General features: G+C 39.6%; 11 protein-coding genes across 11 annotated transcripts; 7 read left to right on the top strand and 4 right to left on the bottom strand. All coding sequences in view use genetic code 12, as the record gives it.

The window, feature by feature from the left end:
- The first annotated feature begins 699 nt into the window (after positions 1-699).
- On the top strand, positions 700-2,063 carry HOM2 (aspartate-semialdehyde dehydrogenase). Its single transcript, XM_064916031.1, has one exon. It carries the CDS (start codon positions 806-808, stop codon positions 1,898-1,900), a length of 1,095 nt encoding a protein of 364 aa, XP_064776748.1. The 5' UTR covers positions 700-805; the 3' UTR covers positions 1,901-2,063.
- Positions 2,064-2,083: 20 nt separating this feature from the next.
- Positions 2,084-3,512, top strand: RJT20DRAFT_7981 (S-adenosylmethionine-dependent methyltransferase). Its single transcript, XM_064921220.1, has one exon. It carries the CDS (start codon positions 2,142-2,144, stop codon positions 3,063-3,065), a length of 924 nt encoding a protein of 307 aa, XP_064776747.1. The 5' UTR covers positions 2,084-2,141; the 3' UTR covers positions 3,066-3,512.
- A 220-nt stretch (positions 3,513-3,732) lies between these two features.
- On the top strand, positions 3,733-7,743 carry SAC3 (Sac3p; the record flags this gene model as incomplete). Its single annotated transcript, XM_064921276.1, has 2 exons — positions 3,733-7,224; positions 7,465-7,743. The coding sequence occupies 2 exons, from the start codon at positions 3,733-3,735 to the stop codon at positions 7,741-7,743; spliced, it is 3,771 nt and encodes a 1,256-aa protein (XP_064776746.1).
- Positions 7,744-8,645: 902 nt separating this feature from the next.
- Positions 8,646-10,606, top strand: ENT3 (Ent3p). Its single transcript, XM_064916030.1, has 2 exons — positions 8,646-8,768; positions 9,097-10,606. Exons 1-2 carry the CDS (start codon positions 8,693-8,695, stop codon positions 10,356-10,358), a joined length of 1,338 nt encoding a protein of 445 aa, XP_064776745.1. The 5' UTR covers positions 8,646-8,692; the 3' UTR covers positions 10,359-10,606.
- A 199-nt stretch (positions 10,607-10,805) lies between these two features.
- On the top strand, positions 10,806-11,639 carry CPR3 (peptidylprolyl isomerase; the record flags this gene model as incomplete). The annotated part of the gene is made up of 3 exons (XM_064918669.1): positions 10,806-10,880; positions 11,094-11,427; positions 11,494-11,639. 3 exons carry the CDS (start codon positions 10,806-10,808, stop codon positions 11,637-11,639), a joined length of 555 nt encoding a protein of 184 aa, XP_064776744.1.
- A 242-nt stretch (positions 11,640-11,881) lies between these two features.
- ATP5 (F1F0 ATP synthase subunit 5) lies at positions 11,882-13,118 on the bottom strand. Its single transcript, XM_064921223.1, has one exon. The coding sequence runs from the start codon at positions 12,746-12,748 to the stop codon at positions 12,128-12,130; it is 621 nt and encodes a 206-aa protein (XP_064776743.1). The 5' UTR covers positions 12,749-13,118; the 3' UTR covers positions 11,882-12,127.
- A 635-nt stretch (positions 13,119-13,753) lies between these two features.
- Positions 13,754-14,851, top strand: RJT20DRAFT_131853 (mitochondrial 54S ribosomal protein uL2m; the record flags this gene model as incomplete). Its single annotated transcript, XM_064918083.1, has 1 exon — positions 13,754-14,851. The coding sequence occupies one exon, from the start codon at positions 13,754-13,756 to the stop codon at positions 14,849-14,851; it is 1,098 nt and encodes a 365-aa protein (XP_064776742.1).
- A 64-nt stretch (positions 14,852-14,915) lies between these two features.
- RJT20DRAFT_7972 (uncharacterized protein) lies at positions 14,916-15,606 on the bottom strand. Its single transcript, XM_064921219.1, has one exon. It carries the CDS (start codon positions 15,565-15,567, stop codon positions 14,980-14,982), a length of 588 nt encoding a protein of 195 aa, XP_064776741.1. The 5' UTR covers positions 15,568-15,606; the 3' UTR covers positions 14,916-14,979.
- A 1,169-nt stretch (positions 15,607-16,775) lies between these two features.
- On the top strand, positions 16,776-17,987 carry RJT20DRAFT_143536 (alkene reductase; the record flags this gene model as incomplete). The annotated part of the gene is made up of 1 exon (XM_064918668.1): positions 16,776-17,987. The coding sequence occupies one exon, from the start codon at positions 16,776-16,778 to the stop codon at positions 17,985-17,987; it is 1,212 nt and encodes a 403-aa protein (XP_064776740.1).
- A 65-nt stretch (positions 17,988-18,052) lies between these two features.
- On the bottom strand, positions 18,053-18,767 carry EST3 (telomerase subunit). The gene has a single exon (XM_064921218.1). It carries the CDS (start codon positions 18,712-18,714, stop codon positions 18,118-18,120), a length of 597 nt encoding a protein of 198 aa, XP_064776739.1. The 5' UTR covers positions 18,715-18,767; the 3' UTR covers positions 18,053-18,117.
- A 139-nt stretch (positions 18,768-18,906) lies between these two features.
- On the bottom strand, positions 18,907-21,987 carry RJT20DRAFT_123739 (tRNase Z). Its single transcript, XM_064916029.1, has one exon. The coding sequence runs from the start codon at positions 21,581-21,583 to the stop codon at positions 18,968-18,970; it is 2,616 nt and encodes an 871-aa protein (XP_064776738.1). The 5' UTR covers positions 21,584-21,987; the 3' UTR covers positions 18,907-18,967.
- Between the last annotated feature and the right edge of the window lie 1,132 nt (positions 21,988-23,119).

Here is a 23,119-nt window from a genome sequence, read left to right as displayed (position 1 = left end):
TTTGTACCCTCAATGAGGACCAGGTTTATTGTTGTGCTGGTTATTTGTATTATATATATATATATACTAGTATATATTACATTTAAGGTTAAGTTAGGTATAAAAGTTGGAAAAAATCCAAATCTTTTCGTATAAAGTGGCCTCTCCCCTAACGACGAAATTAGAACTCCCAACTCTCTTTTCCGATTTTCTTCCAGATCATGTTACTTCCCTAAGCCAGCTTCCCATCTTATTTGCATCTCCCACCCCGTTATGCGCTGTACCATCGAAAAATACATTGCTGCGAAATTATTTCGATGTCACTGTGCGCACAGACGAGTAAACAAAAAGAAACTCCTCAGCACACGTAATCATTCTCTGACTCACTACTAATAACCTATCACCATCTATAACGATAAATTATACCTCCCATCAATTAGCCCACTAAACAAGCAAATTTCCTGTTTTTATGACATAAACCCCTTCCATACCCTTAAACCACACCATAACACTACTTTTTTTCACTCTTTCTCCCATCTCATCACACCACTACTTCTTCGCCTTTACCTCCTCTCTCTAACAAAAATCTCTCTCTCACTCTCTGACTCTCACTCACTCACTCTCTCTATCTCTTCCCCCATGCAACATTCCATCGCGCACAGTGCACACAACCGCACAGGCCCGATATTTGAAAATTGAGTCAGCGTTTAGCAGCGAGGTTATAAATGACTAATTTCGCGGTAGTTAATGGGTGTTCTTTTCTATCACATTCTATCACTACAAGAAAGTCTGTAGAGTTTCATAGTAATAACATAGCATAAACATCATGGCATTGAAAAAAGCAGGTGTCTTGGGAGCAACGGGATCCGTGGGCCAACGTTTCATCTTGTTGTTGGCAGAACACCCCGATTTCGAGTTGAGTGTATTGGGTGCTTCTCCCCGTTCTGCTGGAAAGAAATACAAGGATGCAGCCCACTGGAAGCAAACTGACCTTTTACCAGAAAGCGCTAAGGACATCGTAGTTGTGGAGTGTAAGGCCGAAGCTTTCGCTGACTGTGACATCGTTTTCTCTGGTTTGGACGCAAACTACGCTGGTCCTATCGAGAAAGAATTCGTTGAGGCCGGTTTAGCTGTTGTCTCCAACGCCAAAAACTACAGAAGAGAGCCAACCGTTCCATTGATCGTTCCTATCGTGAACACCGACCATTTGGAGGTTATCGAAAAGAAGGTTGCTGCCGCAAAAGCAGAGGGAAAGCCAAAGCCAGGTTTCATCATCTGTATCTCCAATTGTTCAACCGCAGGCTTGGTTGCACCATTGAAGCCATTGGTTGATGCTTTTGGACCAATCGACGCCTTAACTGCCACCACTTTACAGGCTATTTCTGGTGCTGGATTCTCTCCAGGTGTTCCAGGCATGGATGTTTTGGACAATATCATTCCATACATTAGTGGTGAAGAAGACAAATTAGAATGGGAATCTAAAAAGATCTTGGGTAAAATAAACAAGGAAGGTACTGAATTTGCCCCATTATCAGATGATGAAATGAAGGTCAGTGCTCAATGCAACCGTGTGGCTGTCATTGATGGACATACCGAGTGTATTTCATTCAGATTTGCCAACCGTCCTGCTCCTTCTGTGGAGCAAGTCAAGAAGGCTTTGGCTGAGTATGTTTGTGATGCCTACAAGTTAGGCTGTCACTCCGCTCCTAAGCAAACAATCCACGTGTTGGAGCAACAAGATAGACCACAACCTAGACTTGACAGGAACAGAGACAATGGTTACGGAGTTTCTGTTGGTAGAGTTAGAGAAGATGCTGTTTTGGACTTCAAGATGGTTGTCTTATCGCACAATACCATCATCGGTGCTGCCGGAGCAGGTGTCTTAATTGCCGAGATCCTTAAGGCCAAGAACGTTATTTAGTCAGCGTTTCAAAAATTTCTAAATATGTACATATACACAGACGTTAATATTATAACATAAACATATATTAATTGTAAACTATTCAGGCGTAGCATGGAATACGGAGTAAGTAAGAAGTACTACCAAAATGGGTTTTTGAGAATTCTGGAACTCAGAATTTTTCGCAGTAAAATTTTATCATTTTGATAAGCTTTTCATTCAGTGAAGTAATACAACGTGGGAAGGAAATAGGTATAGAGAAATGAAAGAATTGATAGATGAGACGCAGTTCGAAGCCATAGGTGAAGATGCTGTAGAAGAACATATCTTTGAGTTGTACTCCACTCGACGTCCTCTCGATAGACAGCATCTTGGATATGTAGATAAGTCGAGAGAAATGTTGAATGTTTCATTCCCAAGCTTACAAGTGTATTTGAACATTAGACAGTCGCTCACATCGTTGTCGTCTTCAACAGAAACTTCAAGTACTGGATTTGTGATATGGCAATCGAGTTTATTGTTTGTAGAGTGGGTCGCCGGAGACCCCAATTGCCCGTTCTATAGTATATTCAACAGTAAAAGTAACATAACAGTGTTGGAATTGGGATCCGGGGTAAGTGCCATTTGTGCAACGATATTGGGTCCAAGAGTGGGCAGATACGTGGCAACAGACCAAAAGCACATTCTAAGGTTGCTTATGGATAATTTTGTAAATAATATAGATAGCGACAGATGGGAGAGCTCTACCATACCGAAGGAAGATATTAATTCAACGAAGTTGGGTAAAAAAGGTCCTAATAAGAAGAAAAAAGTGTCGGAAGCCTATAAACCAGGCTCAAATCTGAAAATTGACTTTATAGAATATGATTGGGAATATATGGATCAGGGAAACTACAATTACAAAGAGTTGTTCCAAGCCGAAGAGTCCTCTCAAGCCCCAGATATTATTCTTGCGAGCGACACTATCTACAATGAATATTTGATACCTTATTTTATTGAAGCTTTAGGCAGTCTACTAACAGAGAAATCTGTGGCATTGGTAGTGTTGCAATTGAGAGATTCCATTACTCACGAGGAGTTTGTAGCTCAACTTGTACAATCGGGTTTGAAGTTATTCTCTATTCCAGAGACGAAGTTGAGTGACAAGTTGAAGCGAGGGTTTGTGGTGTATTATATTACGAAGTGAATGTGAATAATTCATAGGTTATGGCTTAAAGTGTGAGAATAAGCCTATTACAATATTCAATTTCATTGCATATCTTGGACGCTGTCCAATTCTGTTAATACATGTGTAATTTTATGTATTTAATATATGTTACTCTTAAGTATATTGAAACAAGCACTCAAACAAGCATACATATTAAATAATAGATGCAAAAAATGACAATGTTATTAGTACACTGAGACCTACAAAAATGACATAAAACACAATAAAGAATACACTTCACAACAAAAATAAAAACAAAAATACCCCATATCCCCATATACATAGAAATAACCATACAACACCAACTCACCATTACAACAACATCATCATTTTCATCATCACCATAAATATAATAATCTTACCACTCGCTCCTCTCTCTCTCCCTCACTCGCAGCATCATCTCAACTTCCACCTCCACCAGCTCTCCATGTTTTTTTCGCACACCAAATCCGGACCCTCGTAACCAGCGAAAAAATCGAATCTTAAATATGCAACTCTTCAACTGTCAATCTTTCAGTTGAGTTCTTTGAGATTAACCATCGCAAGCAAAGCGTTCATTCTGTAGAAAGGTCGTAATCCCAGTGTTGACAGCGTTTCGTGAATTGGGAGCGACAGCGAAGCATCTAACCTACTCAAAAGTTGGGAAATGTCGGCATTTGGACGGCCATCAAACACCGCCAGTCTGACGTTGTTCACAAAGCCAAACCACAATACGGCGAACAACCAGAGAAACTCCAGTGCCAACGGATTCAACGACAATAGGAGAAGTGGTAACGGACCCAATAAACAGAAGGGCAACCAGAGAAACGGAGGAAGGTCCACATCGGGTAATTTCAACAATTCGAATAATAACAGTAACAACGCTTCCAATGGTAATTCCAATGGTAATTCCGGTGCCAATAACGCATTAGAACGTAAGAAGCAAGGTCTTAGAAACGCTATTTACCAAAGAAAATTACAGAAAGAAAACAGCGAAAAAGCGAAATCAGAGCCGCCAACTACCGCCAATGACCCATTGGACATACCGACAAGAATAATACCCCCACAAGGACCTGTGAAGACATTAAACTACGATGCAAACGAGCTCATACAAACCGGACAATTAATATCACATCCTGAGCACTATGGATTTCAACGTAACAACAAGAAGGTACGGCCACGGCCAGTACCGAAGTATCTTCTTGCTCAATCACGATTATTACATACTCCAAAATTCGTTCAGAATCAATGGGACATAGAGAATCAACAGCGCATGTCTCAAATGGAAAACCAGAATGGCGGAAAGGATTTCCAGGGCCTTTACGAAGTGTTTCAAAAGATGAGAGAGACCGAAAGAAAGCAAATGGAAGTTTTGGGCCTTGTAGATGCAGAGAATATAAGTAAAGACTTGAATGATGCCATTTCATTTCAAGGTACTTGCGTAGACATGTGTCCTGTGTTTGAGAGAGTTAGAAGAGCCTTAGAAAACAACGTCAAAGCTTTAGAAAAGGATCCAGCAACAGGTAAGATAGCAAAAGAAAGAGCAGTGAAAGCGTTTTCTAGACCAGCAGCAGGTCAGCCACCACCATTACCCTCAGAAGTCAGACCTCCTCATGTCCTCAAACAAACATTGGATTACTTGGTGGACAATATAGTAGACATGCTTCCAGAAGCACATTCATTCATATGGGATAGAACCAGATCTATCAGACAGGATTTCACATACCAGAACTCTTTTGGCCCAGAAGCCATTGATTGCAACGAACGAATCGTGAGAATACATTTGCTCTCTCTTCACGTAATGGCGGGAAGCGAAATAGAATACTCGCAACAACAGGAATTAGAACAATTCAATAAGGCACTACAGACATTGGTTGAAATATATCAAGACGTTCGTAACCATGGAGGAGTTGCCCCAAACGAAGCTGAATTTCGTGCATATCACCTCTTGAGTCATATAAGAGACCCAGAGTTGGAGAGAGAAATTCAGAACTTGCCTTCCGATATATTCCAAGATAAACATATCCAACTTGCATTGCATTATAGAAGCATTATTTCTCAAAACAATGTTGTTGAAAGGGGATTCTCCAATTCAGTTGGGGCGTTGAACTTTTTTGTAGAGTTCTTTAATAATGTCTATGACAAGAAGACACCCTTTTTGATGACTTGCCTTTTAGAGACTCATTTTAGTGAAATTAGATTTTATGCGTTAAAGGCGATGGCCAGGAGTTATCACACAAAGGGTAAAGCTTACTCTGTGGAGGCCTTGAAAAGGACATTAGGTTTTGACTCTTCGGAGAAGTTGGTAAAATTTGTTTCTTACTATGATATTGATACAATTCAAGACAAAGGCGAACTACTTGTTGACTTATTTAATAAGGAAAAGCTAGAAACGAAATACAAATTAAATTCAGTTCACGATAAGCCGAAGTACCCTCCAATCTATTCTAGTCAGATTGATGAAAAGATTCGTGGTCTTTCCTTCAAGGAGATTATCAATAGTGGAAGGTTGAACGGAGACTTAGCATTGGATAAGCCAAATTTTACATCAAGATCGACACCAGCTGTTCCAAACTTTCAGACATTACCACCAATTAATAACACTCCTGTTGCTTCGTTCAACCAACCAGCTAATACGTTTTCATCTCCTGCAGTCCAATCGATCCAGGCAAACAAGCCCCAAGAAGCGTTTGGTTTCAATACTGCCCAGCTTCCTCCTATGTCCAGCGACAAAACAAGCACCATGTCCATTCCCACTTCTACAAAACAACAGAGCCTCCCTTCTTTTGATTTCAAGCCACCGCCTGTTCAATCCTCCACGGCTTCGAATCCGCTCCTGGTTCCAAGTGCTAAGGTTGAAACGGATCAGAAAAAGCAACCATTCTCATTCAGTCTTCGTCCAAATGACAGCAAAAGTGCTAGCCCTTTAAGTGAGCTGAAGCCTATTACAAAAACGGAGACTTTATCTTTTAGTGATTCAAGTTTGTCAAAACCTATCAAAACAGGTACAACTTTAAGTGCAGCCACTGATCATCTCCATCAGGTTGAACAGAAGAAGAAGTTGTCTAGTCTATCTCAATTTCCAGTTGCTGTGAACATAATCTTAAATGATATGATTAAGGCCAGCGTAGATGCGGAGTTGTCATCCCTCCTCCCCAAATTAATAAGATCCAAAAACCGTCAACTGGAGCACAGAAAAGTTATTGAGACTTTAAGTGTAGAATTGTATGATGCTTTCCTTTCGGAGATTATCTATCAAACGACTTTAGAGGAACGGGCGAAAGAGATACAGGAAAAGAATTTGAAATTAAAGGTAATAAGAAAAATTTCAAGTATAGGGAGTGTCTTACAAAAGAAACATGAACTCAAGAGACAAAAGTTGGGAGAATTGCGCTCAATTTCTTTCAAGTTACCTGAACACAAAAGAAGGCTTTCCAGTGCCAGTCCCAATGATTCGCAAATTTTGAAGAAAAGGCTTATTTCACAAGAGGGTTCTTCTGTTAATATCATTCAAAAACAGACGATGGTACATGAATTGTGGTCCCCAATAGACTTTGAGCGCTTTTTGAGGAAGTGCTCCTCGAATATTAAACTTAACATTGAGAGTGACAATGTCGAACTAAAGTTTTTACTCGTTGTTGAAAATTGGGCTTCACCTTATTCCAAGTGGTTAAATACAAAGCTTGAATTGAAGTCTAACTTGCAGAAGCTTATTTACGAGAAAACAATTCAAAATGACAAATTACTTATTAATTTCCTAAGTCTTCCTAAAGGAGACTACTTAAATAAGGAATTCTTTTCGAATGCATCCTTCATTCTCTTTGAATGCGGATTCACTTCCACCACTTCTGGTTATAAATCAATTTTTGAAAAGCTTCAAAGGGATCGTACGATTTTGGAGAAATTGGTTTCATTAATCGACAAATTCAGCTATTATAAAGCTCAAATACTAATTCTATTTTGGGACGCTCTGGATTCTGGAATCTCGAGTAGCGAAGTCGCAGACGTATTGACTTTAACTGAATTTGAGAGTAGACTGAATGTTAATAACATTGTCCTCTGTGACATGTCTACCCAGGATTCGAATATTAATGAGGTGCTTACTGGCGCTTTCGATAAGATAAGTAACAGTTTTGATGGCGAATTAACCACAAGGGGTGTTAGAAAGAGGGAGAAATTGAACAAAATACGCCAGTTGGCGAGAAAATCATCACCAGAAGTAAAAGAGATCACACCAGTAGAAAGTTTGAAACATAAGGAAGAGAGAATCCTAGATAAGGCAAGAAAGGCAAGAAAATACGACTACTTACAAAACCACTTGAAGGGCAATGCATCTTTTGCCAATGTGTCAGCTGCAAATTTGTCTGCTAACACAAGTACAGCGAGGATACACAATCAGTCCTTGATCTCCAACTTGACATTCCGGAACCGTAACGTCAATTCGACGCTTTTGAATTTGAATTCATCACATATGAATGATACCACATTGAATAATACCAGCATGAACAATGCTTCTATCTTGACAGGTTTTGGTAATGGAGTCATTGAAGAAAGTACACCGGCAAGTTCTCCCAATTCCAAATCAAAGTTTACCCGGCCTGATTCAAAGATAGTGCCAAAGAAAATCCAGCAGTTACGGGATTTAACTGCTGGAATCAAATCCAGGTATAAGAAATAGACATTAGGAGTCATGGCTTCGGCTTTTTCGCCTATTTGGCACTTAGCATTTAATTTACATTACTTCTGTACTATAGCGTCGGTAATAGACCATTGCATATATAAAAACATAGCATATTATACATCTTACTTTTATAAACGATTAACATACTTTTGTAGTACTACGTTACGTTTTAACTTCCGTGCCGGCTGGTAACGTATTGTGTGCCAAACTCTGTATGTGAATATTAGGGTGGGCATCAGTTATCGCCTATTGTCAAATTCACTTCGGACTTTCCCTAGATAGATCCTGGTATGCTATAGATATTGAATATGTATTACTTGATATCCTTCAAAAACAGACTCTTCCGAGCCCTTTTTGAAGGATCTTGTTATGCCGTTCGGCACTGCGAAGTTTATGTTTAATTCGCTCTCCTTAGGGCATAGTGAGAAACGGCTCAATTTTACAGCCAGTCCCCAGAACAACTAATGTCACCAGTGTCTTTACCCCCCAAAAACCACCACGAATACCATTAGCAAGTATTATGACTATTGTGACCCATTGTGACATTTATGATGACATTCATGACATTTATGACATTCATGAGATGACTACTACTTTATAAATATACAATACAACTAACGAAACAGCTAATCTCTTTTAACACAACAACAATAACAACAACGGCAACATCCTACTCTCAACATCCATCTCTCGCCATCTCTCGCCATTTCTCCCCACCCACCTCTCTTTACCCTCGCTCTCCCTAAAACTTACGCAGCGAACAACTCCTCTAACTTCCCCAGTCTCCCGTTTTGCAGTCAGGATTAACCGGAACCTGCACACACCGCCCGCTAAATTTCAAACATATCACAAATCGCAAACAGCAGGCATTAATGCCAACGTTATATATCGTGGTTTTTACCAGTGGTAGTAGACAGCGGTTAGACACAACACATCATACAACGCAATGGATCTCTTGCAAAACGCGGCTAAGAACATCAGTCTCTACGAGGTCAAGGCCTACGTGAGAAAGGCGCAGAATGGTATGTATTGATGGTGGTAGAACTCGTGGTGGTGATGCAGTCAGTGGTGCTGTGTTAACTATGGAGAGTACAGTGGAGAGATTGGAAGATGTAGTGTTTGATGGAAGAAATCCGAAAACTTCTGGGTTTAACGACTTATATGAGTTTGTAGACCTTCCTTGGGGACATAAGATGCTTTTCATCCAGTTTGCAGACACCGATGGCTACCAAATTGATGCCTATTGACCACCATTATTTGCTCTCCACTTGTAATCATCCTTAAGATTGAAAATTGAGGCTTTTTCAGTTATCACCGATATTTGCCCATGAACCATACTAACATGTCCAGTCGCTATGAACCTTACCGAAATGGAGGCCAAGGTCCGCGAGGCTACTAACAACGAGCCATGGGGTTCTCCAACTACACTCATGGCCCAGATCGCATCGGGAACTTACAACTACAGAGAAAGAGAGGAGATCATCGGATTCATATTCCGTAGATTCACTGAAAAGGCTGCCAATGAATGGCGTCAAATTTACAAGTCATTGCAGTTACTTGACTACTTGATCAAAAACGGATCAGAGCGTATCATTGACGATGTGCGTAGCAACTTGTCTTTAATCCAAATGTTGAAGTCATTCCACTATATCGACTCCAAGGGAAGAGACCAGGGTATCAACGTGAGAAACAGAGCCAAGAACTTAATTGCATTGCTCAATGACGACTCTTTGATCCGTTCAGAGAGGAAAAAGTCCAGAGCCAACTCCAAGAAATTCGGAGGTGTCAGCTCTGCAGCTTTCGGTGGTGCTTCTTCCATCACCACCGGTTCAGGATATGACGATGACGACTTCACCAATAGAGTTTATGGAGATGGTGGAGTATACGGAGAGAGATATGACGACCCAGCCGCAGCATACAAGAATGGTCTGAGCGGTGAAACCAACGATAACTTCGAAGAGTATGACGTTGCACCTTCCAGTTCTAGTAAACCAACAACCAGCACATCAAAGGTACACGCTGGCTCTTCTAAATCTAAGCCACAACCTAAGCAACCTGAAGCAGACTTGTTAGGTGATTTAGTCGGATTAGATAGTGCTCCAGCCGCTGGTAACGAGAATGAAGATGACGACGACGATGACTTTGATGACTTCCAAGCTGCTCCTTCCCAACCACAAAAACCAGCAACCCTCTCCAGCAACTTGGCCAGCTTGTACCAAACCACTCCTCAACAACCTGTTTATGGAAACCTTCCTCAACAACCACAACAACAAAACAATTTCTTCGCTGCCCAGCCACAACAACAAAGAGTTTCTTCCTTTGGCTCAAGTGCTAACTACAATGTAAACACAACAGCAACCACAACTGGACCTGCAAAGCTGTCAGCTTCGAACGATGCCTTCTCATCATTGTTCTCTAGCGCCAAGACTAAGAGTAAGACCACTCCTTCTGCTCCATCTCATGGAAACACAACTAAAAACAACTTAGACGATGATCTTTTTGGAAACTTCAATTCGAACAACAATACCAACAGCGGTAATAATGCAAACAATAACACCAGCTCTTCAAAGAGCAATGGCAATGGTGGGGAAATCGACTTGTTGAGCTTCTAGTGTGTAGTATGTTTTGTTATCTGTTTTATTTTGTCTAATACATTTATAATTTTGGAATCAGTAGAGATTGCTATAGTAGTGTCATAAAGTATACAGTTCTACGGTATTTTGCCGAACCCATGGGTACAAATGTTTGTCTACCTGTCTCATAAATTTTATAGGAAGGAGAATAATTCTTGATTATATACGAGACCATTAAATCTGTTGGAGTACTTTGTCTATCATTTCAATACTTTCTTGATATGGCCTATAAATTTCATTCTCTGTAGTATTGTAGTAAGTACAGTATTGATACAGTATTGAAAGCTTCCACTTCAAACACAATAAAATAACATCGATTCCGTCTTTTCATCTTCACTTCACACAAAAATACAAGAAAACACTAGAATGCACATGCCATATGCTTTCACTTATATAGCTCTTTCTTCCCTTTTCACTATGAAAAACATGAACCTGCCCATGGGTGCAAAAAGCTATACACTCCACTCTACCGCCATACTTACGACTAGTATTGATGCACGGGTGCAATATGACATCATTACGTAGTGTATACATCGCCAGATCTTAACGGGGTCTTAATTTTTCACTACGGAGCCGAGATTGGTCAATGAATAGCAATTGGTTTCTTTACCATTCACAGTCAAAATGCTCAGAACTGCCGTTGTCAATACTCTCAAGCCAGTGATCCCAGGTGCTCGTTTGTTTTCCTCGAGTGCCAAGGTTTTAGCCACCAAGGTCTACTTCAAGACTTCCATTAACGGTGTTGCACAATCTCCAATTGAGTTTGAATTGTACGACGATATCGTTCCAAAGACTGCCGAAAACTTCAGAGCTTTATGTACTGGTGAAAAGGGTTTTGGCTACAAGAACTCCATCTTCCACAGAATCATCCCAGGATTCATGTTGCAAGGTGGTGACATTGAGTTCGGAAACGGATACGGGGGTAAGTCCATCTACGGTAAGAAGTTCCCAGATGAGAACTTCAAGGCCAAACACGACAAGCCTGGTTTATTATCCATGGCCAACTCGGGTCCTAACACCAACGGATCTCAATTCTTCATCACTACTGGTATGTATATACATTTATTGAAATTGCTAAGCCAAAACGGAAGCAAATACTAACTAATATTTCTAGTTCCATGCGATTGGTTGAACGGCAAGCACACTGTCTTCGGCGAAGTCATTGGAGGTTTCGATGTTGTCAAGGAAATCGAGAGATACGGTAGCGGAAGTGGTAGACCTGGTGCCAAGATCGTCATCGAAGAGTGCGGTGAATTGTAAATAGACACTCTTTCATAGATCAAAAGTCGTAAATACATGACATTTTATTAATCCTACGTGTGAACCTTGAAAGATAATTGTAATAACCTAAAATTCTTAGAAACAGTAGTTTAGATTCGACTTCTTGTACTCGAATAGAGCCATTTTCATTTATACCGATATGGCAAACCAGAATTGTAGCAAGTCATGTAAGAAGACTTGTTTTATATCATTATGAGCATTTACAATTACGTCTTTCAATTTACGACAGAAGACGCCTGCTTCAGTTTATGACATTTCTTATATTTTTATAGTTAAATAACTTAGCCCAGGACCCTGGAAAGATGAAAAGAAGAAACGAATATCTAATCAATATGATATGTATCATCAGTGGTCGTAAATTTTCCATTATCGAGACTTATTCTGAAGCAACATTATATCGGAGGATACTCTGACGAGCACCACATGCTATCTATTGGCTAGCAGCCACCACAGTTCATTGAAGAAACTTACAAAGCTTCCTTTAAGCTTTGGTTCAACTTGGCAACCTTAGCAGAGATAGACAAGTCGACAGTCTTGTCGCCGACTTCGACAACTAAACCACCCAAGAGTTCTGGGTTGACGTCGTTGGTGACCTTCAAGGTCTTACCCTCACCGACGAAGGAAGATTTACTAATGGCGGTTTGCAATCTCTTCAAGATCTTGGAGTCCAATACCTTGGCAGAGGTGATCTTAGCCTCAACAACACCGTTGTGGGCGTCGTTCAAGAGAGAAAATTTCTGCAAGATGGACTTGAAGTTGGTCAATCTGTTGTTTTGAGACAACACGTTCAAGAAGTTGGCGGTGGTCTTGTCCAATTTCAAGTTAGAAGCAACGATCTTGATGACCTCGGCTCTGTCCTCCTTGGAGAGAGCTGGGGAGACCAAGTAGCTGCCGACCTTCGGGTCGGATTCGATCAAGTTGTTGATCTTGGTCAAGGCCTGGTAGGAGGTTTCGACAGTGGAATCTTGGACGGAGGCCGAGTACAAGGCGTTGGCGTAGGTACCATCAATACCGAACAATTGGATTGGAGGTTTGACGGACTTGGTAGCAGTGGCCAATGAACGAGTGAAAACACGGGCGGACATCATTTTAGGAAGCAATTGTGGGTGAGGTGCTGACAAACTGAGAACTAGCTGGTGCTGCAGTTTCAATCGATAATACGCAAGTAAAGTTACAACCTTAGTTCTACTAACAACTAACAATTACACTGTTGGTTTCTTAGTTGGTTTCGTAGTCAATTTTTCAGAACTCGGGTTTCGCAGTGTGTATGCAGTTGAGTTAATTTGGAGATTTCATTGGCTGAGAGGAACAGACGGTTTTTTTCTTTGTTAGTGAGGGTGTGTGGGTGGAAGAGTGAGTGAGTGTGTGGGTGAGGGAGAAGATTTTGCGAGCATAGGAGATTTGTATAAGAGAGAGAGAGAGATTTGTTTGTTTGTTTGAGACAGAGATTTGACTGCGACAGAATATTTGTTAGTGTGTTTGTGTCTCTGTAAGTCTGTGCAATGGGAATAATTGGAGAATTAAGTTATGAAAGGAGTTTGTTTGTGAGAGACTTTGTCTTATCAGTGAGACTTTGTTAGTATGAGTATTTCTTAGTGCTCAGAAATGCGCTGAAAATTAATTAACTATAAGCAGAGGCATTTCGTTCTCATTTCATTCATTTTGCTCATTTTGTTCGCTTTGCTTCTTTCATTCATTTCATTCATTTGTTCATTTCATTCATTGTGTTAGTGACTAGCCTCTCTAAGATAGTCTCATTTTATAACTATATTCTCGCATGTTTTTTCCTCGACTGTCGCACTGTTTTCGCATTCTCTCTGTTTTTCACTCTCTGCTCTCTCCACTCTCTCTGCTCTCTCATTCTTTCTCATCGTTCTCTCATATTCAGTACAATTTTCTTAAAGTGAGACCAACTACACAACGAATAAGCGTAAAGATGGGACCGTGAAATACGGTGCACGGAGTATGCAGGACCCGGCGACAGACTCGAAATTTTTTCAGTATTAACCATAAGACAGTTAACTGAGTATGAAAAAGATATGAGTTCAAGGCTGTTGTCGTTCAGTTGGAAGCACCTGAAAAACCGTGTAAATATGTTGCCTTGGACCAGGAAGTACTTGGCAAGCCAAATCAGAACCGTCAACTCCAGGTTGCCGGGGTTGATAGGCTTCCAGAGGACGTTGGTTTCAACCAGACCGGTGAGAGACGAATCAGGCATGACGGACTTGGAAAAGAAGGACGAACTCTACAGAAGACAGAGAAAATTGGCCTTGACCAATGTCGAGATCAGAAGCCACGCCAGAGGCCATCTTTTGCCAGGTTCCACTCACTTTAAGAAGCCAGTGCATCACCACTTACATAAAGGAAGACCAATCAAGGAATTGACAGTTGCAAAAAAGAAGACTTCCGGTAGAAACAACACCGGTAAAATCACCATTCGTGGTAGAGGTGGAGGTCACAAGCAGCGTGTCAGACTAGTGGATAGTCATAGATTGCAACCAGGAAAACAAGAAGTGATAAGAATCGAATACGATCCTAACAGATCGGGTCATATTGCATTAATCAAGCACAGCGAAACAGGTGATTTATCATACATATTGGCAGCTTCAGGCTTAAGACAAGGCGATATAGTAGAGTCTTTCAGAGCAGGTTTGCCTCAAGATTTTATTCAGGAAATGAAAGAGACAAACAATGGAGATATCGATGAAGCCTTGTTATCGTCTAGAATCATGCAGAGAGGAAACTGTTTGCCATTACACATGTTGCCTGTAGGATCGATTATTCACAACATCGGATTGCACCCAGGAGGAAGAGGTCAATTGGTGAAAGCTGCCGGTACTTTTGCCAGGTTGTTGTCCAAGCATCCAGAAGAGAAGAAGGTTGTCGTAAAATTGAGTTCTGGAGAACATCGTTATGTACACATGAACTGTCATGCCACTTTAGGTGTTGTTTCCAATAAAGAACACCAAGCTATTTCTTGGGGTAAGGCAGGTAGAAGTCGTCACAGAGGTAAAAGACCAATGGTTAGAGGTGTGGCCATGAACGCATTCAACCATCCTCATGGTGGTGGTAGAGGTAAGTCTAAGTCGAACAAGGTATCTCAGTCCATGTGGGGTATCAAGAAGTTCGCCAAGACTAGAAAGCATAAGCACGTAAATAAGATGAAGGTGAAGGATAGAAGAGATGCCTGAGGTATCTAATATCACACATAGTCTAGTAATCTTGTAAATATAATGCCAAACACAGATAACAACAAGTGTAGCAAGTGTGCTGTGTGTATAACAGCTGTGATAATCCAATTGAAATAGCCGCCAATACATCATTGGCAGAATACAGGGTTGCTTCCATCCAATGAAAGGATATAACATATAAGCGCCCTTATATACATCAATACTGCCGCCCAATTATCCGTAACTTGAACCGCAAAGACTATTGATCCCAAGATTATAAGAACAACAATTATCAGTATAATTCTATGTGAAACCATAAAGCGTCTTAAGTAGGCATTCAAAATATAGCACCAAAAGAAGTTGACGATACGGCTAATATAGGAAGTTTGGCTGGTACAAGGCTCAGGAGCGACGACTGGAGGAGGAGGAGGAGGAGTATGGATGGGTAACAAGGGAGAATATACATCAACTGCATGACAGTTCCAGCCAATGGCGTTTCGTAACAATAAAGGAAACATAAATGCTATACCTTCCAGTTCTGGCGGTTCAAAGGACTCGTCAGACATCAAGTACTCCGTGCTTGCAACGGGCACAATTTGGGGACCTTCTTCATACTCTTCTTCAAAGCTATCATTGAAGAATGAAGCTTCATGGGCAATTTCGTCTAATTGATGACCCAAGTTCTCAGTAGTTGTGCTCTTGTTCAGCTTCTTGGTATCATAATTTAAAATTGTCATTTTATTGCTTACCTAGATTCTTATGATATGTACCACGAGAGAAACTAATTAAAAGAAATATAAAGAGGTTAAGAATAAATAGACGACAAGAATAAACTAAAGTGAACTGGAAACAAAAGAAAAGAAAAAATGGTTGTACATTTTTTGCAGCCATAGTAATTAAAAAAATGAATAAAAATTCAACCTATTTGAATTCCAACAAAGAAATGCTCATGTAATGGCAAGGAATTAGACATTGCAAATGGGCTACAGTTGTTGCAATTATATTGGTGAATATAGCGACTGTGGTAGTACCAATTGCTGTTTCTACCTGTAAAGCATGATTCAAGTATAGAGTTTTGAAGTCTTAGCCTTTTTAAAGTTTAGCCATATACGGAGCGAGGAGTGAGAGGGCCATGAATAATATTACGAGATAGTCAATTTTCAAATACATAACATATGGTAAAGTGAACAAAAGTGAACGACTATTATCCGCGTCTGGAAGTTAGCAATATCTGTTGTTCTGTGTGGTTCAAAACATCTACAACGCATTCAGCGGCTTAATGGTAATAGGGGAAAGGTCGAGTGAGTGTCGTATGTTGTCCAACTCTTATTTCCGCCAACATGTCAATTCCATTGGATAAGAAAATGGGTGCAAACACACAGAAGCGGACTTAAACTAACTCGGACTTGTATGGCCTAAGCGAAGACTCTGCTTGGCACTACAAAAGCGGTTCTTTGCTGTAATACTGCAAAAGCCCCTTAGTAAAATTAGTAATGGTACTCCTTGTACTTACGTTATCATTTTGGTAGCCACAATATTCCATTTCACAACATTCGAAGAAACTCGATTGAAATCGATACGCCAATAGGCGCTAATACGGAGTTTAGCCTAAGCCCATTTTACCATTCATTTGGAGAATCACCTCTCGGTGTTTTCCATTTTGGGGACGATACTTCCGAGAATACTTCATGGAGATTCACAGTTGTGTATACAAAGTTCAACAGCAGCACAAATGGCTGCAACTGGCCTTCGTTCTGAAGTATCTATTGTTGACATGATAGTTGATCTCGAATTCACTGCAGCAGTAGATTTCTTTCTGCCCTACCACTGAGGTATAAATTGTATCTGAAATACTCGGAACTGCGACTCAGATCCAAATATGCTATCCAGTCTTTCAACCATACAAAGATTACCCAAAGCGCCCTAAAACCCCAACGAATTATCAATGACTGTCCCCGATTTGAAAGCTACTAACCTATTAAAGCCAATCAAAGTTGGCAAGATTACTCTTCAAAATAGAGTCGTACACTTGCCCACTACCAGAAACAGAGCTTCTCTGGAGCACATTCCCACAGACTTAAACGAACAGTACTACTCGGACAGAAGCATCTCTCCTGGTACCCTATTGATCTCCGAGGCTACTTTGATCTCGGAAAAGCAAGGACTCTTGCCCAATGTTCCTGGTATTTGGAATAAAAAACAAGTCAATGCTTGGAAGAAAGTTACTGACGGTGTGCACAAGAAGGGAAGTTTTATAACCCTCCAATTGGGTGCATTGGGCCGTGCTGGTAATCCAGCGCTGTTGAAGGCAGATGGCTTCGATTTGACTGCTCCTTCACCTTTATACTCAACTGAAGAGGCAAAGAAGGCCGCAGAAGATGCCGGCAATCCTATCAGGGAATTCACCCAAGAGGAAATTGAAGACCTCATTCTCAATCAATATACTAATGCTGCTAAGAATGGTATTGCTGCTGGTTTTGACATCATTGAGATGCACGCAGCAAGCGGATATTTGTTAGAACAGTTTATCAATCCTTCCTCTAACAAGAGAACAGACAAATATGGTGGATCCATCGAGAACAGATCCAGATTTGTCTTGGAATTGATTGACCAATTGGCCTCTGTAGTCGATGCTGAAAGATTAGCTATCAGGTTATCCCCCTTCAGCACCTTCCAAGGTATGCTTGCTGAAAATGAGGAAGTTCATCCTATCGCTTCATTTGGCTATATTCTCTCTGAATTGCAAAGAAGAGCGAACGAGGGAAACAAGTTAGCCTATGTGAGCTTGGTTGATAGTCGTCTCAACGCGGACTGGTCAGAGTCTCCTGTTGATAACAGCTTTGCTCAACAAATTTGGAAGGGTATCATCTTACGTGGAGGCAACTACACATATGATGACAAAAATGACTGGAAGGCAGTTGCCAGTGATGTTGACGCTGATGATCGTACTTTAATTGGTTTCGGCAGGCATTTCATTGCCAACCCTGACTTGGTAGAGAGATTGAAAGAGGGACACAAGTTGAACCCGTACGACAGGGACACTTTCTACACCAACAGCAATTATGGTTACAACACTTATCCAACATTGGTTCTGAAGTATGAAATTGACATTGACGAGGAATCTAAGAGATTTGGAAAGTCCTTGTCCTTGGAATAATTCAGTTAGTTCCAAATAGATTTTTAGATATGTTGTCTTACTTTATGAATTGATTTAGCTTGATTGTGCCTGTATTCCAAGAAATACTTGGAAAGATATTCAATAGATGTGAATTGTTGGAATATGCTATTCATAGCGATATCATATCCTCGTAGTCCTCCTCCAATTGCATAACGTCTGTTGGGTTGTGTGAAAACGTTCTTCCACAAAATCGAATGTAAGAACTTTCGTCATATAAATAGGTCATTGAATTTGTAACACGAATGAGTTCTATTTGGTCTCTTTGAAAGATATCTAGATCTAATATTTCAAGAACAATCACATCATAGTAAGAAGAATATCTAACATCGTATGCAAGACTTAAATCTTCTTTTTGGACAAACCGTAGATTTGCTTGTTTGATATGTATTAAAGTATTATTAGTATGAAACGTAATTCTTTGTTGGTATTTTTCCTCAAAGTTGATTATTGTTGGCTTAAAAGGGAAAATAGCTAATATCTTATGAGTTGAGTCAGACAAAACTGCTGTTAAGTCCTTATTCTTGGTAACTTGAAGAAAATTTGCAATTCGAAGTATGGGTGTTCTCTTCATATTATCATTGCTGATGAAGTTTTTCTTCACCAAAGTTGACGTATATGGTCTGTCTGGGTTAATGCATTTTTCAATCGACTCTTTTAACCAACTTTGAAGCGGTTTGAGAGGAAACTTATCATTTTCTATATTCATTCATACGGTTGATTAGAGTATTAAACACTATAAAACTGTTAGTGCGTTCTAGGAACAAACTTATATGTGAAACGGCGCTCCCAAAAAAAAAAATAAAGTACCCTTCACTTAATCTGATGAAGTTCATGTCATGTAGGTCAGATGAGGAATTATGAAGTTTAATACACAAGATACATGAAGCATTATTCTATAGTGATTTATTAGTTAGTCTACTATTTACAATATATACAGAAATTTAAAGGTCTGATAGTATTTACATACTGTCCTCTTCACTGCTAACTCTTCTCTTCTTGATGGAGTTACTCTTAGTAATAAGACGTTGTGATCTCTTGACTTCTTGTTTCTCTCGTTGTTTGGCAAGATCTCTTTCTTTCTTTTCAAGGTCTTCCTCTTCAGCTGCGAATGAACTGTAAACTAAACCCAATTTTGCCTTTTGTAGGTGTATGTCTTTGTACCTGTAGTTCATAAAATCATAGGCATAGCAAATATCCAACTCATCAAAAGACTTTGTAGGATGCCTTTGATACTCCAAACTGAAGATGTTTGGTGACACACGATATTGACGTAAGTAGTTATCCAAGCTCTCAGACAACTGGACTAAATCTTCGTTATCTCCAGCAGTATTTGTCTTATTAGAGTATCTTGTGCTGAAATGAGTTAAAATAAGCTTTGGACAGTTCATGTATCTTGCCACGTTAATTGCTTCAATCATAGTTGAATGCTTTTTAGCAACGGCTTCCTCTATAAGTTCGTTGTCCAAAGAAGATTCATGAATTAAGAGATCGCTATTGCGGCCTATCTCAACAAACTTTGGATTTGGTCTGGTATCTCCGGAGTATGAGACCTTAAATGTTTCTCCATCATCAAGATCAAATGTAATACTAATGGAATAAGCCCAAGAACAATGAAGAGCTCTTACCGTTTGTAAAGTGCTGATTCCAAGCGTATGAAACAAGTCATTAATTGCAGATCTATTCAAAGGTGCTAATGGCTCCTTCGGAACTGCCTGATTAAGTTCCTTACTATCATAAAGTCTCTCGAATTCACTTAAATGAACCTTCTCGTATTTTGGCAATCTATCTTGCATGAAATCTTCGCAACTTATAAATACAATTCTGTTCGATTCAAAGGAATCATTGAGTTGGCCTTCATGTTTGTACCACTCAGTTACGAAAGTCTCATATTGCCATGGAATGACCAAGAAGAGTTTCCTCGATTTATCTTCATGATTGACATCAAACCATTTATTTATAACAGAGATTAATCCTAAGTGATGGTCAGCGTGTAAATGACTCAAATGGATCATAGCCAATTCCTTGAAAACCTGCTGAACTTGTTGGCCAAAGTTGTGACCAAAATTTCTCAACATCGTCCCCAATGTATTTTCACCACCGTCCAACATTATTGAATTAAATTTGATGTCGCCTGCAGCGTTGCGATAAGGAATTCTCACCAATGTCGATATGACATTACGATGTAATGAAGGCAATGCGGAACCAGTACCCAAAGTCACAATATGTACTTGTTCCTTAAGCGATACTGGAAGTGGATCCAATGTTGCAGGCTCAGATTTCACAATTTCATTGATGTCAGCCCCGGGAATATTCAAGGAAGCAATGAATTCATCATACAAGGACTTCCAAGTGTCATTTTGGATAAGAGAATCATCCAGGACAACTCCACTTGAGTTAATGTGAAATTGCTGCAAATGATGCAACTTATAAATCAGCCCTTCTGGTAGTGGTTCGTATGATTCAATGTTTGGTAAGTTAAAATTATCCTTGAAGATACATTTTAAAGTTAAGATGTTGATGGCGGATCTCTTGAACACCAAAGTATTATTGGCTAATTTTGGGTGACTAATAACATGCTTTGAATTTTCTGGGAATTTTGAAATAAACTTTAAGTATTTTTCGTTCTCAAAGTCAATATCCTTTCCTAAAAAGTGGTAAACCAATCCAATATCTTCTTCGCCCATGTCTGGATCACTCAAAAACCATTTGTCGCTGTTGAGTGAATTTTCTAAGTAGCTCGAGTTTGGTATGTCAAGAATCAATACTTTAGGGAAAACCTTTGGGGGTTCAATAACTTGCTCGGGTGTGATAATATCACCTTTATCATTCTCAACTGATATTCCCTGACTCAACTTTCTATAATTTAAACCTGGCTGTAAACCCAATGCCTTGGCTTTGACGGGGTCAAACTTGCCCCTGATTGGTAAGAAACGTATTATGTAACACACAGATTCTTGCAATCGAGAAGGAAGAAGCTCCTGTGGTTCAGGAAGCTTAGCATGTGTATGAATATCTGTCTCAGTCGGATCTGACTTGTATGAGTCTGGATCTGGATCGTTGACTTTGCTAGTGTCAGTTGGGAACATCAAAGAGACAAGCTTTTGCATCTGAATGAATAATGATTTTGATTTGGTTTCGGAAACCTCCACTAAATCAGTACTGCTTTTTATTTTAATAGCTCTGATAGCCAAATTGTTATCACCTATTATCTCATCTTCTTTGGTATCTATCAATTTTAATTCTGCTCCCTTTCTAAACACGAAGGTTCTCCAAGATGCAACAATGTAAGACAATATTTTAGCAGAATTTGTGAAGACATCGATCCCCTTCTTCGAGGAGTCACTAAGAGTCAAGAATAAACCAGGTAAACCTCCAATATCTGACCAGGTTGTTAGAGTACCAGTCAAGAAGAGAGACTTCAATTTGGCAACTTTAAACTTGTTCTCATTCAAAACTCGCTGGGTTCCTTCTGGAACCTTTCCGAAAAGATACTTATACCCTTCTCTGCTGGTCAACATGACCAATGGGTGCCTTGTGTCAGCTGTGATATGGGACACTGTAGAAATGGAGAACATTGCTTGAGAATTCTGGTTGTGTTCAATAAGCTTTGTGAAATATTCAAATCTTGCCTTTTCCGACGGAAAGTGCCTTGGGCTAACGACCTGTGATGCTGATGACTCTCTTACTTTCTTCACTGGCACCTCGCGTTGTGGTTTAGGAGGAAATCCTGTTGTTCTGTTCTGTCTCTTCTTATATGACTGGCGTTTATTGGCGCTCGAAGGCTTTTTCAAAAGAGAGTAGAACCTCTTCGGGATTTTCAGCGACAACACAGTGACTCCGTTCAAATCTGCAAATTTGTAAGTGGTAAGATTACTCAGAGAGTCATTCCCCGAACTGAGATCTTGGACTATGACTCTTATAGTGATACAGCTGCAAACTTCTGCTTTAACAGTTAAACAGTACAACTCTTCTCTGTTCCTGTATGGATGAATGAGAGAGAGCGAAGAGAAAAGAGGAATGAATGGTTGTGTATGTTGGAGGATGGTACTGTACTGGAGGATCATATGCACTGTAGGTACTGTCAATGTGGAGGTGTATAGTTAGTATTAACTGTTAACAGTTAACAACAGTGAACTGTAACTATTAACTAGTAAGTATTAACCATAATAGTAGTAAGTATTAACCAATTACTATTAACCAATAACAATTAGTTGTTATCTATTAATATTTACTGTTAACTGTTAACTATGACTCAACCATTACAATGAACTATGAACTAGTAACTATGAACTGTTATCTGTTAACTATTAGCCAATAACTATTAACCAAAAACTTAGTCAGTATTAACCAATAACACTAGTAAGTACTAACCAATAACTATTAACCAATATCTATTAACTGTTAAATATTAACTAATATGTATTAACCAATACACTAATAAGTATTAACCAATACACTTATAAGTATTAACCAATAAGTATTAACTACTAACTATGAACTGTTAAATATTAGCCGTAACTATTGACTGTTAGATAATTATGATGACTGAACGAATAGTAGAGGATTATTGTATGATATGGTATAGTGATAAGGAACCATTTCTTTACTTTATTTATCTTACTTTTTAGAAGAAGTTGGCATAATAGTTTAGGTTTAGTATTGGCTGCGTCACACCACCGAGTCCATACAAATGGTATGTTTCTCCTCTTCCAATTTCAAACGCCAACATTTGGTTGAACTCACGTCTTCTCTGCTTGAAACGATTTGCATCCATGCTTCGATATGGCTAGTGCATATAAGCTTTGAATATCAAATACATACATAGTGTTAACTATGTAATATGAAGAACCAGAATACTAGACATGACAACGAATGAAGGTAGATATTTCAGTGATTAAAAAGTTTCAATTCCGTCCAATATCCTCAAAAGTAATCATTAATCATAATCCCACTATTTCTGAAAACAAACTCTCAGGAATCTCTACAACCCCTTGTAAATGAATATCATTTAGCATCCATACTTTAGCATAACTATATGTCATGTCGTACTTCCAGTTGCCAATCTCACAATGTCTCCCTTTTATCTCCACAAATGTCGCAATATTCACATG

The sequence above is a fragment of the Scheffersomyces xylosifermentans genome (genome assembly GCF_036884685.1).
Source record: "Scheffersomyces xylosifermentans strain CBS 12540 chromosome Unknown RJT20scaffold_1, whole genome shotgun sequence".
Classification (NCBI taxonomy): domain Eukaryota; kingdom Fungi; phylum Ascomycota; class Pichiomycetes; order Serinales; family Debaryomycetaceae; genus Scheffersomyces; species Scheffersomyces xylosifermentans.
This window is presented reverse-complemented; position numbering and strand designations above follow the sequence as displayed.